This window comes from Haliotis cracherodii, unplaced genomic scaffold (genome assembly GCF_022045235.1).
Source record: "Haliotis cracherodii isolate W230 unplaced genomic scaffold, xgHalCrac1.p SCAF_4, whole genome shotgun sequence".
In the NCBI taxonomy this organism is placed as follows: domain Eukaryota; kingdom Metazoa; phylum Mollusca; class Gastropoda; order Lepetellida; family Haliotidae; genus Haliotis; species Haliotis cracherodii.
In genome coordinates, this window is record NW_027266297.1 from 52,824,264 (window position 1) to 52,838,988 (window position 14,725).

General features: G+C 42.8%; 1 protein-coding gene across 2 annotated transcripts in view; it reads left to right on the plus strand.

Annotated features, from left to right (window-relative positions):
• The first annotated feature begins 2,620 nt into the window (after positions 1 to 2,620).
• Positions 2,621 to 14,725, plus strand: part of LOC139479118 (protein EFR3 homolog B-like) — a 94,385-nt gene continuing 82,280 nt past the window's right edge. For both annotated transcript variants that reach the window (XM_071261884.1, XM_071261885.1), the window contains exons 1-4: positions 2,621 to 2,768; positions 3,663 to 3,739; positions 9,295 to 9,422; positions 10,106 to 10,256. In XM_071261884.1, coding sequence (XP_071117985.1) covers positions 2,762 to 2,768; positions 3,663 to 3,739; positions 9,295 to 9,422; positions 10,106 to 10,256 — 363 coding nt within the window. In that variant the 5' untranslated portion in view covers positions 2,621 to 2,761. The remainder of the gene's footprint in view (positions 2,769 to 3,662; positions 3,740 to 9,294; positions 9,423 to 10,105; positions 10,257 to 14,725) is intronic.

Here is a 14,725-nt window from a genome sequence, read left to right on the forward strand (position 1 = left end):
ACACTGACGACTATATATCCCCCGTCGTTATATGTTGGGGGGGGTAAAAATCAAGTCTAACATGTTTTCTGTGAATGTAGTGGAGATCATCATGATCAACAACATTGTCATCGCCAAGTTCTTTTTTGTGCTCCGACGAATGCCGACAATATGTGCAGGGAACCTCGGCATACATCATTGCCTGCGACAACGTGACCGGCGACAATATTTATCGTAACAGATGTCCTCATGTCACGTGATAACAATTCAGAAGAAAATCACTCCGATTGTAGAGAGCAGGAGAAAAAAAACAGCTTTAGACGTACATTTTACTTTTACAAATTACTGGTATGTTGACACTCAGACAAAAGGAACTTTGTGGGTGTAAAACACGTGTTTTATTGTAGGCAGCTATATATGACACTCAGACACGTGAGTTATTGTCTTACTGTAGGCAGCTATATATGATACTTAGACACGTGAGTGATTGGCTTACTGTAGGCAGCTATATGTGACACTCAGACACGTGAGTTATTGTCTTGCTATAGGCATCTATGTATGATACTCAGACACGTGGTTATTGGTTTACACGTAGACAGCTATATATGATACTCAGACACGTGAGTGATTGGCTTACTGTAGACAGATATGTATGATACTCAGACACGTGAGTTATTGGCTTACTGTAGGCAGCTATATATGATACTCAGACACGTGAGTGATTGGCTTACTGTAGGCAGCTATGTATGATACTCAGACACGCGAGTGATTGGCTTACTGTAGGCAGCTATATATGATACTCAGACACGTGAGTGATTGGCTTACTGTAGGCAGCTATATATGACACTCAGACACGCGAGTGATTGGCTTACTGTAGACAGATATGTATGATACTCAGACACGTGAATTATTGGCTTACTGTAGGCAGCTATATATGATACTCAGACACGTGAGTGATTGGCTTACTGTAGGCAGCTATGTATGATACTCAGACACGGGAGTGATTGGCTTACTGTAGGCAGCTATATATGATACTCAGACACGTGAGTGATTGGCTTACTGTAGGCAGCTATATATGACACTCAGACACGCGAGTGATTGGCTTACTGTAGGCAGCTATATATGATACTCAGACACGTGAATTATTGGTTTACTGTAGGCAGCTATATATGATACTCAGACACGTGAGTGATTGGCTTACTGTAGGCAGCTATGTATGATACTCAGACACGTGAATTATTGGTTTACTGTAGGCAGCTATATATGACACTCAGACACGTGAGTTATTGGCTTACTGTAGGCAGCTATGTATGATACTCAGACACGTGAGTTATTGGCTTACTGTAGGCAGTTATATATGATACTCAGACACGTGAGTTATTGGCTTACTGTAGGCAGCTATGTATGATACTCAGATACGTGAGTTATTGGCTTACTGTAGGCAGTTATATATGATACTCAGACACGTGAGCAGAAGTGAAGCGATGCGTAAAAGAGTCGCGTGTCATTATAGCGAGCAGACTGTGCATACATAAAGGGTAGTACGTCAATATATAATGTAGGATAGACGCCACCGTGGTCTAGTGGTAGAGCGTCTTCCCGGAGGGCGGAAGGTTGGGTGTTCGATCTCCGGCCGCGTCATACCAAAATGCGTTAATAAGATGTGCTTGTTGTTACCCTGCCTGGCGCTCGGCATTAAGGGGCTAAAACTGAGTGGAGTATTCATATTTAAACGCGGCATGGTATCTCAGTGGGCGAGCTCTATTACATCGGCATTAGTCCGGACAAGCACAAGCTTAAAGAAGGATATCGCTTCGCAGAGTTGCGCCCCTTGCTATTGTCCGTATCCGCTAATCATATACTCGATTAATGCATATGTCACCCAGAATGTGGTGCAGTGGTATACATGAGATTGTTCTCGATTCAAAAGTTCTTACTATCATGAAGAATCAACCTGCATAGGGGCGCTGGGATAGTCGAGTGGTTTAACGCGTTCGATCGTCACGCCCAAGACCCCGGGTCCGATTCCCCAAATGGGTACAATGCGTGCATGAAGCCCATTTTTCGGCGTCCCCGTCGTGATATTGCTGAAACATTACTCACTCACTCCGATGTGCACACGTGATCCATCAGACAAAATTCGAATTGATGATTATCTCTCGAAATGAATTCCCACAAATAGCTGGTACTGACATAATGCTAAATTTATATGTGTTTCCTTGCTGTAATTATTAAATCCTTGAAATACATACATTTCAAATATAAGAAAGTTTGATACAATTTATATATTTGGCCAACAGGCAAATGTTTAAATGAACATACATTAATAAAGCAAAAATGTAAATCAGAGAGTATTTAAATTTAAAAGGAACTTAATCCCACCCGTTTATACATGTATCTGGCTTGACAAAGTAACTTCATGGCTCCATTCGCAATAGACCTTTTATGAAAGTATTATTTGTCACACTATTTCACAGGAAGCAAAAGTAATAGTAACAACGCATTAGTCGGCTGTTCTTTATATATATATTGGTGTTATATAATGCAAAATCATAATTTCTGTCTTTTGTGTCGATTTCTCAGCGCGCTGGTGTTTCATGGGAGGTAACTCCTGTAGGCATTTCCCAGGGGGCGTGCAAATCTAACATGGCTACCGTTTCATTTCGATTGGATCTCTCCTATATTATTATAAGAATTTAAGTCACTTATCTTCACCTTAATGCCTGATTTGCAAAGTCTTCCGATTCGGCACACAATAGCGCTGTCATAAGTACTAAACGGGATGGCAGGTAAGATATATGCACTAGGAACAAACGTAAAACCGTCAATGAAAACAGGTGTCTGTTGCCGTTGACAAACCCGTGAAACCGGCCGGTGGTTGGTAACAAACCGAGACCTTTCATCAGTGAAGCTTTAATTAAGGACGCTAAATGTTAAATCCTCTATTCCCTTATTTTGTTAAAAAGTGTCTCTCGATTTGTGTATGCGATCCATTGACTGAGTCATTGTACCGTGGCAGGACTCAATGCTCGTGACTGTACTGACACTGGACTCAGTGGCACGCCCTTGTTAAAAAAAGTGGTGCCAAGATTAAATGGATAAGGGTTAGTTTGATTAGAAAACGAAATATTTGTCTAATGAATTTGTAAAACTTGTCTTTGGTGCAAACAAGATCTTTTCTCCTGTAAGCAATGAAAGGTATTTTAATGTAAGAGGAAGAATATGACATGGAAATGTTTTGTAGCCAAGCAGAGATTGAATATGGCAACTAGCGTTAATGTTGATAGCAAACATATCGTTTCAATTTTACATTTGGTTTAGCCCCTTGGTTATTCAGGTTAGAATAGGAACCCAACCTATGCTAGTTGTAAGGGGTGACCAAATGTATTGGGTGGTATATAATACTCGATGACTTGGTTTGATTGTGTGTGATTGTAACCTAGACCTAATTGTTGTTCACAATATCAATCACTGGATTTCCTGGTCCAGGCACGATTACTAACATACTGCCATCATATAGCTTGAATATTACTTAATAAGGTGTTCAACAACAAACAAACATATTATTTAAAGATGCAGGTGAAACCAAGAATTCTTATTCTCTTACTAACAATGTATAGCAAACACAACCTTTTAACATGTTTGACATGAAACTGACTTGCTGAATATTTATCTGTTCCCAGGCTGCTGTGGCTGTTGTGCAGCCTTGAAACCTCGTTACAAGAGACTGGTAGACAACATATTTCCAGCAAACCCAGAGGTAAAGTGATAAAATGATGGTCAGTCCATCAATGACTATAGTGTATTGCTCCCTGTCATCTGGTCCAGATAAAACTACTCATGCTCATATGTGAGAGAAAACATGATTCCTGTATCTGCCAACACATCAATCCGTGGTATTTTTTTATGCCGTCATTTCTCGCGCACCTCGCACGGATTTGCGCCCCCTAGCGATTATTTACATTGACAACTCGATCGTGACAGCTCTGAGCGAAAAATGTTCAGAATTGCATCTATTTGCGTAAGTACAGCTTTATATTACGATAAACTAACTAAAACTAACCTTTTGCACGTAATGCACTTTTTGTACCATTATAAAAAATGAGATCGTAAAAAATATTCAACTCGTAAGTTCAGCAAGAGAAGTTCGTCTGCTAGCTGATGTAAACAGTAATTTGTATCATGTGACTACTAAGGGGAATACCTGCTCAATTATTAAAACTATTGAAGCTGAGTAGGGCCATATCTTATATCGTTTATCGTGGTTTGTAGGATAATCCTGCGAGACGTAAACGTCAGTACCGGCCTTATAGTCCAACACAACTGAAAGAAGCCTATCTGGAAATAGTTGAACGAGGTTCTTCTGTCTACAAAGCAGCCAGGAAGTACTCTGTGCCTGACCAGACTCTGAGGGACAGAACTAAAGGCATTACTTCCCCAGAATGTTTGTCCTCTGGACCAGGCCCATTATTTTCCCAAGAAGAAGAAGCACGCCTTGTCGACCACATGAAGCTTATAGCCTCAGTAGGTATTGATATACCAGGGCGCAGGTTATCTGTCTTGGAACTGACTATGCCATAAATCTCAAGAAACGTAGTAATGATTCCAAATCACTATCACTGCAGTGGTTTTTTGGGAAGATGGCCTGAACTGAAGTTGAGACGACCAAGGGGATTGTCTCAATTATGAGCCACTGCCACATCTGAGGAGAGCATTAACAAGTATTTTTCTCATCTTGAAGCAGTCCTTGATAAGTATGACCTAAAGTCAAGCCCAGATCTGATCTACAACGTTGATGAGAAGGGAATTAATCTCACACATTCTTCACCGCAAATCGTTGGATCTGCAGACGAAGTTCCAATTGAAATCTGCCCAGAGAAATCCTCTACAGTTACTGTTTTGGGATGCGGCAATGCATTAGGTCAGAAGATTCCACCTTTTTTCATTTTCCCTGGTTCACGCATGCGCGATGGTTCGACAGTTGGAACTTGTGGAACTGTTAGCGAGACGGGATGGTCCAATACAGACATATTTCAACGATGGTTGACAGGCCATTTTGTGAAGTATGCCAAAGTTGGAGGTGACAAGAAAACTCTGCTGCTATGTGACGGCCACAGGTCTCACATCACCCCTCATCTGATAGATTACGCTGTTGATCAGGGGATAATCCTGTTTGTTCTACCACCTCACACAAGCCATGTTCTCCAGCTGATGGATGTTGCATGCTTTGGGCCTTTCACCAAGATTTTCAGTTCAGAGTGTAGGAAATGGCAGCAGTCAAATTCTGGAACAGTTAACCGATATAGCATCTGTTCTTTGGCCTGTAAGGCATACAAGATTTCTCTGTCTGCCAGTAACTTGCACAGTGCTTTCAGGAAATGTGGTATTTATCCATTTGAGCCGACGGCAATTGACGAGTCATTCCTGAAGCCATCTACGTTTGCCAATCAACAGTTGGAAAAAGCATCAGAAATTTCAGTTACATGTCCTGACATCGTTGAACAGCCCTCAGATTCAAGATTTTTTGAAGATCATCTTCCTGTTATTACCATTAAGAAATTGAAGCCAAGACGTTCTATCCATAAGATCGTTGGTGGACAAGCAATTACGGAACCAGATATTTCATGTCAACCAGTCCAAACAATCAACAAACGGAGGAAGCAAGGCATCAAAATCAACTGTGAAGCCAAAGACAACTAAACCAACTACCAAGTCTACTAGCAAGGATAAGCAGGACAGTATGAGGAAATCAGCCACACGTCCCACAACCTGGACCATCTGGGATTGATAAGCTCCTTATCTCAAGCGACGATCAATCAGATTCTGAATCTATCAACGATGTTGATGAAAAGGGTTGTGTATGCGGAAAGTTTCAGCCAGATGAACTGAGGCGATGTCCACATGTTGAGTTCACTAAGTGGGGACAGTGCATGCATGGGAATTGTGAACACTGGGTGCATTTAAAATACTGTTGTGACATCTCCTTTCTTGACGACATGATGTGTTTTTCTGTCCGTGTTACGGTCTACCTTGTAGACACCAAGAAGAATAACGAAATTTGTGATGATCATGATCATAAACTGTAAATAATCTGAAAATTTGTGTCCAAGTGACAGTTATTTCATACTTCATAATTAAGTACAGTGTCATCTGTATTTTGTTACGTTTGGAAGTGCCTTGGGAACATTACTTTCGATTCCAAAGAACTTTGACATTGTGGCATGTGCTAACCACCCGTAGCTTGACCCGATGAACTTTACCACGGAAACATATGACATCACTACAAGTTGTGTTAAAATGGCCGCTATTGTACCATGTTGTACAGCAGCCGATACGGAGGCATTTGTGGACAAAATTATGTTTCCTTGTAATTAAATGGTGTAAAGGTGAGTGTTCTAATGATTTATTTCACATTTATTGCTTATCGAAGTCAGCTGGTTGGTTTATCGTAATGCTTTTCTTAATACCACGGAAACACTTGTCGCGAGGGTATAAGTCTTGAATTAGTCATGTGGATCTGATTACTTGACCCTACCTCTTGTAGTGTTCGAAATTAAGAATGAAAGTCAAGTCATTCTCGTTACTGCAGGGATTTTACTCTGCAGTAAGTGTCATTAAAAAATTCCCAATTTGGATCTAAACGTTTCCTAATTCATGTTACCATGGTTGCAATGTATTTATATGTATAACCAATTTTATGGCTTGGTAGAAGTAACCTGTATTAACTTATAACAAGACCAATAAGGACTATAGGACTACTGCCAATGTTCTAACGCTGCATGGCAGGTAAGTCAAGTCTCATTCCATTCAGAATGCCAGATGTTTAGTTATACTGATTTTAATTTAGAAACACCAAAAACCTAGCCTAAGTATGGCAGTTAATGATTATTATAATCTCATATAATAAGATGATGTGTCATCTCTACAACATGGGTGCTACACAGGGCACAACATACAAATACATATGTGATATTGATATTTGCACAAAAAAAACCATATGCCCAAAATATTTCAGTCTACTAGGCTGAACCCGTAACTCGACGTTATTTTCAGTAGATCTTAAAGTCAGATTTAAGAATATTTAAACTTATCCTATCTCACACTATGCATTTCCTCTAATTCTTCGATCTTGTTGTGGAAATGTCCTAGAACAAAGTTTCCAGCTTCCTCCCTCCAATCAGGTCCACCCAAGACCAGAATTATACGAACTTCACGTATGGAGTATATCAAGAGCAGTCTCGCTAAGGATTTTCCATTAGAGCAGCTAAGGCAGTCTCCTTAGCACTTCGTCAATCAACGAGAATCTCTGTGACGATAAATGGAAAAGTTTTCACCATTTTTCAAGATCCAGGGTTTTCTGCAGCCAAGCTACTATACCACAAGTAGCAGATTACCTATGTCACCTATGAAGTACAAGGCATCTTATGGTTTGACACTGGGCACTCACTGGGCAGTGATCAGTTCTGTACCAACTACTCACTAATGGGATAAAACTTACTACCGTTAGATCTACACAGATCTTTCAGACTGGGAGTAATTCAGGTGTTACCATGACCTCAGGCTCCAGGGTTTCCGCTGTTTCTGACTCTCAGACATTGATTCGCTCATACCACCTTATGGACCAATCTTCCAAACTTGGCCCTCCAGCTTGGTATCTCTGTGTATTCTTCCGTCACTTCTCCTGGCTGACTATGAACCACTTGTGGTTAAAAACCTCAAACTTTTACGTTCATGACGATCTTCCTGCTTGCGCTGGCTCCTGCAGCTCGTGTTAGAGGGACTCGTGCTTAGATGTCGGTTGAGTCCAGTTCCAGCATCTTCAACATGATAAGGACAACCGGATCCGGTGGTATTCAAGGACAACCGGATCTGGTTGTATTCAAGGACAACCGGATCGTCTTTTCAGCCTCCACCACTCTCATTGATTGAGAGCTGATGTCGTGGAAGACGTCTCACTTTGCCCAGCCTGAGCCTACAACATGTACAAGATCTACTTGAAGGCATCTCAGACCATCCGTCGCTGTCGCAAGCATGTTTTTCATCCACAGGTCGACAGCTGCAACTTCTGATGTATCTTGAACCACCATCTCCACTGACTGCTTTCTATCATCATCAGGGTCTACACCTTTGAGGGACTACCACCCAGCTGCTTCCAATCCTCTTGAGATGCGGGCAGTGACTTCCACTTTGGCATTGCATAGTCTTGCACACTCTCAGCCATCATGGAGGCATGTTCTGGCATTCTGATATGGTCTTTGCCTCCTGCTCCTTTCAGAATCTCAGTCGCCGACGTCCAAGGTCACAGCAGCCACACAGCGCAGATGAGGAAGCCCAGCGAACTACAAGTCCCAAGTCTGGTTTCCTGTGTATACTGCAATATTTTCATTTATTGCTTATGTTAATTGGGTTTCCCAGACAAGCTCCCATTGGGAGGGTATATATGCTTGTCTGTTGGGACTTCGGTCTATGTCAATAGAAGCCACCATCCGGTGCGGCCATGTTTTAAATGGTGTCCCGATCTTCTACCTGCTCACCTCTGCCTAGGCACAAGTGATGACTCAGTAGTTGATTGAAGACCAGTGTGTTAAACGGGTATTGTCAATCGTTCCTCTTCTCGTTCTTACCTTATTCAATCTCTACGTGCGTTTGATAGGTTGATGAAGCGAAAAAAGAGATGCCAAGCTGGTTCGCCTTACGTCCTTGGGAGCGTATGTGTGAGGTCTGTTCTAGGACCTACGCTGGGGACGGGGTGTTTTAAAACAAAGTGGCCAAGTCACAGACTGATGTTATGCCGCTTAGTCTTGTGGATATAACGTCTTCTCAGAGAATGGACGGTCAGCGGTTTAATGCCTGGTCCTGTCATAAGTTAAAAAATGGCATTTGTTACCTGGCCTGGAGAGCTGGATTAAATTGATCAAGGGGCTGAAACAAGGACTGGTCATCTTAGACTCAACGTACTGTATCTGATTGGGTATCCATGTTGAACTGTGGCATAGTACCTCAGTGGACCGGCATTAGTATGGACTAGTACAAGCAGCCACACAAACACATGCATGTCACTATAAAAGTGCAATAATCTTGAACAGAACGTTAAACCCAATTTCACCTCTCTCTCTCACATCAGACATTGTCTCAGTTCCACACATGGCACAAAATGTAACATAGACATCTGGCCTGAAACTTGGCAACAGACTGTTTAGCATCACTACTTTTTAACACTGGAGGATCATGAAATTTGCAGAAGCGGTTATCACACAACCTCATATATCAATGCCATCCATTAGGATATATATCACATTCTTTATACGTTTTTAGGATGGACTGGTAAAGAACAATATGGCTCAGTTGACATTCTATGCTGTATCGTCACCTGACAAGCTGGACAAGATTGGTCAGTATCTTGAACAGAGGCTCAACAGAGAAGTGCACAGACATCGCATACCGTAAGTCAGATTTTATCTGCACAGAGCATCTTTTGACAGGTTCAGGTAATGTTTGATCATATTACATTGGAAATAACCAGAATTCTGATACACGTGAATAAGTCTCATATTAGAAGGTCTCCATAGATATATTTCACAGGATCCAACTAAACAACCCACAACAACGATGTTTTGTATTGAGTTCATACTTATACGTACATGTATATGTTGCTGAAATGATTTTGTTTTACCTCTAATGCCTCTGATAGCTGCCTGAGTGTAAATAGAAGTTCAGTTTAGTTCAGATAACATTAAGGCACAATACAGATGTTTGTATGATATATTTTAGATAATTAATTAGTGGTTGCCTCCATTCCCCCTTATGTAAGATATTTACCTACATTATTTACTTTTGATTATGAAGTATGTTTATTTGAATTGGTGCCTCTAAAGTTTAATTTGAAAGTGAATGTGTAAAAGTATGTGTAACTGGCTTGCTATTATGATATAAAACCTCTGATTAACCAGTCTGACTTGAGCAAAGTCATTCTAGAATATTTTCAGGTTTCTTCATCACACAATAATCAGAATTGTAACAATCTCTAGGTGCAAAGGACAATCTGTAGAAGGTTAGGCATATGGTTTGTGTGTTGGAGGAAGCCTACAATATATAATACAAACAGGTTACAATGCTGATGTTGCAGGTTTGTGTTTATTGCCATGGATGCCCTGGACCAACTGTTAAAGTCCTGCCACGCCCAGTCCCTCAACCTGTTTGTGGAGAGCTTCCTCAAGATGGTGCAGAAACTGCTTGAGTGTGAAGAGCCGGAGCTGCAGATCCTGGCCACAAGCTCTGTAGGTTCGCTTGTCTAGGGGCCCATACTGTTCTCTGACTGTAGTTCACTTGTCTAGGGCACATACTGTTGTCTGACTGTAGTTCACTTGTCTAGGGGCACATACTGTTCTCTGACTGTAGTTCACTTGTCTAGGGGCACATACTGTTCTCTGACTGTAGTTCACTTGTGTAGGGCACATACTGTTGTCTGACTGTAGTTCACTTGTCTAGGGGCACATACTGTTCTCTGACTGTAGTTCACTTGTCTAGGGGCACATACTGTTCTCTGACTGTAGTTCACTTGTGTAGGGGCACATACTGTTGTCTGACTGTAGTTCACTTGTCTAGGGGCACATACTGTTCACTGACTGTAGTTCACTTGTCTAGGGCACATACTGTTCACTGACTGTAGTTCACTTGTCTAGGGGCACATACTGTTCTCTGACTGTAGTTCACTTGTCTAGGCGCACATACTGTTCACTGACTGTAGTTCACTTGTCTAGGGCACATACTGTTGTCTGACTGTAGTTCACTTGTCTAGGGCACATACTGTTCTCTGACTGTAGTTCACTTGTCTAGGGCACATACTGTTCTCTGACTGTAGTTCACTTGTCTAGGGGCACATACTGTTGTCTGACTGTAGTTCACTTGTCTAGGGCACATACTGTTGTCTGACTGTAGTTCACTTGTCTAGGGGCACATACTGTTCTCTGACTGTAGTTCACTTGTCTAGGGCACATACTGTTGTCTGACTGTAGTTCACTTGTCTTGGGGCACATACTGTTCACTGACTGTAGTTCACTTGTCTAGGGGCACATACTGTTCACTGACTGTAGTTCACGCGTCTTGGGGCACATACTGTTCACTGACTGTATTTCACTTGTCTAGGGGCACATACTGTTCACTGACTTAGTTCACTTGTCTAGGGGCACATACTGTTGTCTGACTGTAGTTCACTTGTCTAGGGGCACATACTGTTCACTGACTGTAGTTCACGCGTCTTGGGGCACATACTGTTCACTGACTGTAGTTCACGCGTCTACTGTTCACTGACTGTAGTTCACGCGTCTTGGGGCACATACTGTTCACTGACTTAGTTCACTTGTCTAGGGGCACATACTGTTCTCTGACTGTAGTTCACTTGTCTAGGGGCACATACTGTTCTCTGACTGTAGTTCACTTGGCTAGGGGCACATACTGTTCTCTGACTGTAGTTCACTTGTCTAGGGGCACATACTGTTCACTGACTGTAGTTCACTTGTCTAGGGGCACATACTGTTCACTGACTGTAGTTCACTCGTCAAGGGGCACATACTGTTCACTGACTGTAGTTCACTTGTCTAGGGGCACATACTGTTCACTGACTGTAGTTCACTTGTCTAGGGGCACATACTGTTGTCTGACTGTAGTTCACTTGTCTTGGGGCACATAATGTTCTCTGACTGTAGTTCACTTGTCTTGGGGCACATGCTGTTCGCTGACTGTAGTTCACTTGTCTAGGGGCACATACTGTTCAATGACTAGTTCACTTGTCTTGGGGCACATACTGTTCACTGACTGTAGTTCACTTGTCTTGGGCCACATACTGTTCACAGACTGTAGTTCACTTGTCTTGGGGCACATGCTGTTCACTGACTGTAGTTCACGCGTCTTGGGGAACATACTGTTCTCTGACTGTTGTTCACTTGTCTTGGGGCACATACTGTTCACTGACTGTAGTTCATGCGTCTTGGGGCACATACTGTTCACTGACTTAGTTCACTTGTCTAGGGCACATACTGTTCACTGACTGTAGTTCACGCGTCTTGGGGAACATACTGTTCTCTGACTGTTGTTCACTTGTCTTGGGGCACATACTGTTCACTGACTGTAGTTCATGCGTCTTGGGGCACATACTGTTCACTGACTTAGTTCACTTGTCTAGGGCACATACTGTTCTCTGACTGTAGTTCACTTGTCTAGGGGCACATACTGTTCTCTGACTGTAGTTCACTTGTCTAGGGCACATACTGTTGTCTGACTGTAGTTCACTTGTCTAGGGCACATACTGTTGTCTGACTGTAGTTCACTTGTCTAGGGGCACATACTGTTCTCTGACTGTAGTTCACTTGTCTATGGCACATACTGTTGTCTGACTGTAGTTCACTTGTCTAGGGGCACATACTGTTCACTGACTGTAGTTCACTTGTCTAGGGGCACATACTGTTCACTGACTGTAGTTCACTTGTCTTGGGGCACATACTGTTCACTGACTGTATTTCACTTGTCTAGGGGCACATACTGTTCACTGACTTAGTTCACTTGTCTAGGGGCACATACTGTTGTCTGACTGTAGTTCACTTGTCTAGGGGCACATACTGTTCACTGACTGTAGTTCACGCGTCTTGGGGCACATACTGTTCACTGACTGTAGTTCACTTGTCTAGGGCACATACTGTTCACTGACTGTAGTTCACGCGTCTACTGTTCACTGACTGTAGTTCACGCGTCTTGGGGCACATACTGTTCACTGACTTAGTTCAGTTGTCTAGGGGCACATACTGTTCTCTGACTGTAGTTCACTTGTCTAGGGGCACATACTGTTCTCTGACTGTAGTTCACTTGGCTAGGGGCACATACTGTTCTCTGACTGTAGTTCACTTGGCTAGGGGCACATACTGTTGTCTGACTGTAGTTCACTTGTCTAGGGGCACATACTGTTGTCTGACTGTAGTTCACTTGTCTAGGGGCACATACTGTTCTCTGACTGTAGTTCACTTGTCTAGGGGCACATACTGTTCTCTGACTCTAGTTCACTTGTCTAGGGGCACATACTGTTCACTGACTGTAGTTCACTTGTCTAGGGGCACATACTGTTCACTGACTGTAGTTCACTCGTCAAGGGGCACAAACTGTTCACTGACTGTAGTTCACTTGTCTAGGGGCACATACTGTTCACTGACTGTAGTTCACTTGTCTAGGGGTACATATTGTTCACAGACTGTAGTTCACTTGTCTTGGGGCACATAATGTTCTCTGACTGTAGTTCACTTGTCTTGGGGCACATGCTGTTCACTGACTGTAGTTCACTTGTCTAGGGGCACATACTGTTCACTGACTAGTTCACTTGTCTTGGGGCACATACTGTTCACTGACTGTAGTTCACTTGTCTTGGGCCACATACTGTTCACAGACTGTAGTTCACTTGTCTTGGGGCACATGCTGTTCACTGACTGTAGTTAACTTGTCTTGGGGCACATACTGTTCTCTGACTGTAGTTCACTTGTCTTGGGGCACATGCTGTTCACTGACTGTAGTTCACGCGTCTTGGGGAACATACTGTTCTCTGACTGTAGTTCACTTGTCTTGGGGAACATGCTGTTCACTGACTGTAGTTCACTTGTCTAGGGGCACATACTGTTCACTGACTTAGTTCACTTGTCTAGGGGCCACATACTGTTCACTGACTGTAGTTCACTTGTCTTGGGGCACATGCTGTTCACTGACTGTAGTTCACTTGTCTAGGGGCACATACTGTTCACTGACTTAGTTCACTTGTCTTGGGGCACATACTGTTCACAGACTGTAGTTCACTTGTCTAGGGCCACATACTGTTCACAGACTGTAGTTCACTTGTCTTGGGGCACATGCTGTTCACTGACTGTAGTTCACGCGTCTTGGGGAACATACTGTTCTCTGACTGTAGTTCACTTGTCTTGGGGAACATGCTTTTCACTGACTGTAGTTCACTTGTCTAGGGCACATACTGTTGTCTGACTGTAGTTCACTTGTCTAGGGCCACATACTGTTCACAGACTGTAGTTCACTTGTCTAGGGGCACATGCTGTTCACTGACTGTAGTTCACGCGTCTTGGGGCTCATACTGTTCTCTGACTGTAGTTCACTTGTCTTGGGGCACATGCTGTTCACTGACTGTAGTTCACTTGTCTAGGGGCACATGCTGTTCACTGACTTAGTTCACTTGTCTTGGGGCACATACTGTTCACAGACTGTAGTTCACTTGTCTTGGGACACATAATGTTCTCTGACTGTAGTTCACTTGTCTTGGGGCACATACTGTTCACTGACTGTAGTTCACTTGTCTAGGGGCACATACTGTTCTCTGACTGTAGTTCACTTGTCTAGGGGCACATGCTGTTCACTGACTGTAGTTCACTTGTCTAGGGGCACATACTGTTCACAGACTGTAGTTCACTTGTCTTGGGGCACATAATGTTCTCTGACTGTAGTTCACTTGTCTTGGGGCGCATGCTGTTCACTGACTGTAGTTCACTTGTCTAGGGGCACATACTGTTCACTGACTGTAGTTCACTTGTCTAGGGGCACATACTGTTCACTGACTGTAGTTCACTTGTCTAGGGGCACATACTGTTCACTGACTGTAGTTCACTTGTCTAGGGCCACATACTGTTCACAGACTGTAGTTCACTTGTCTAGGGGCACATACTGTTCACTGACTTAGTTCACTTGTCTTGGGGCACATACTGTT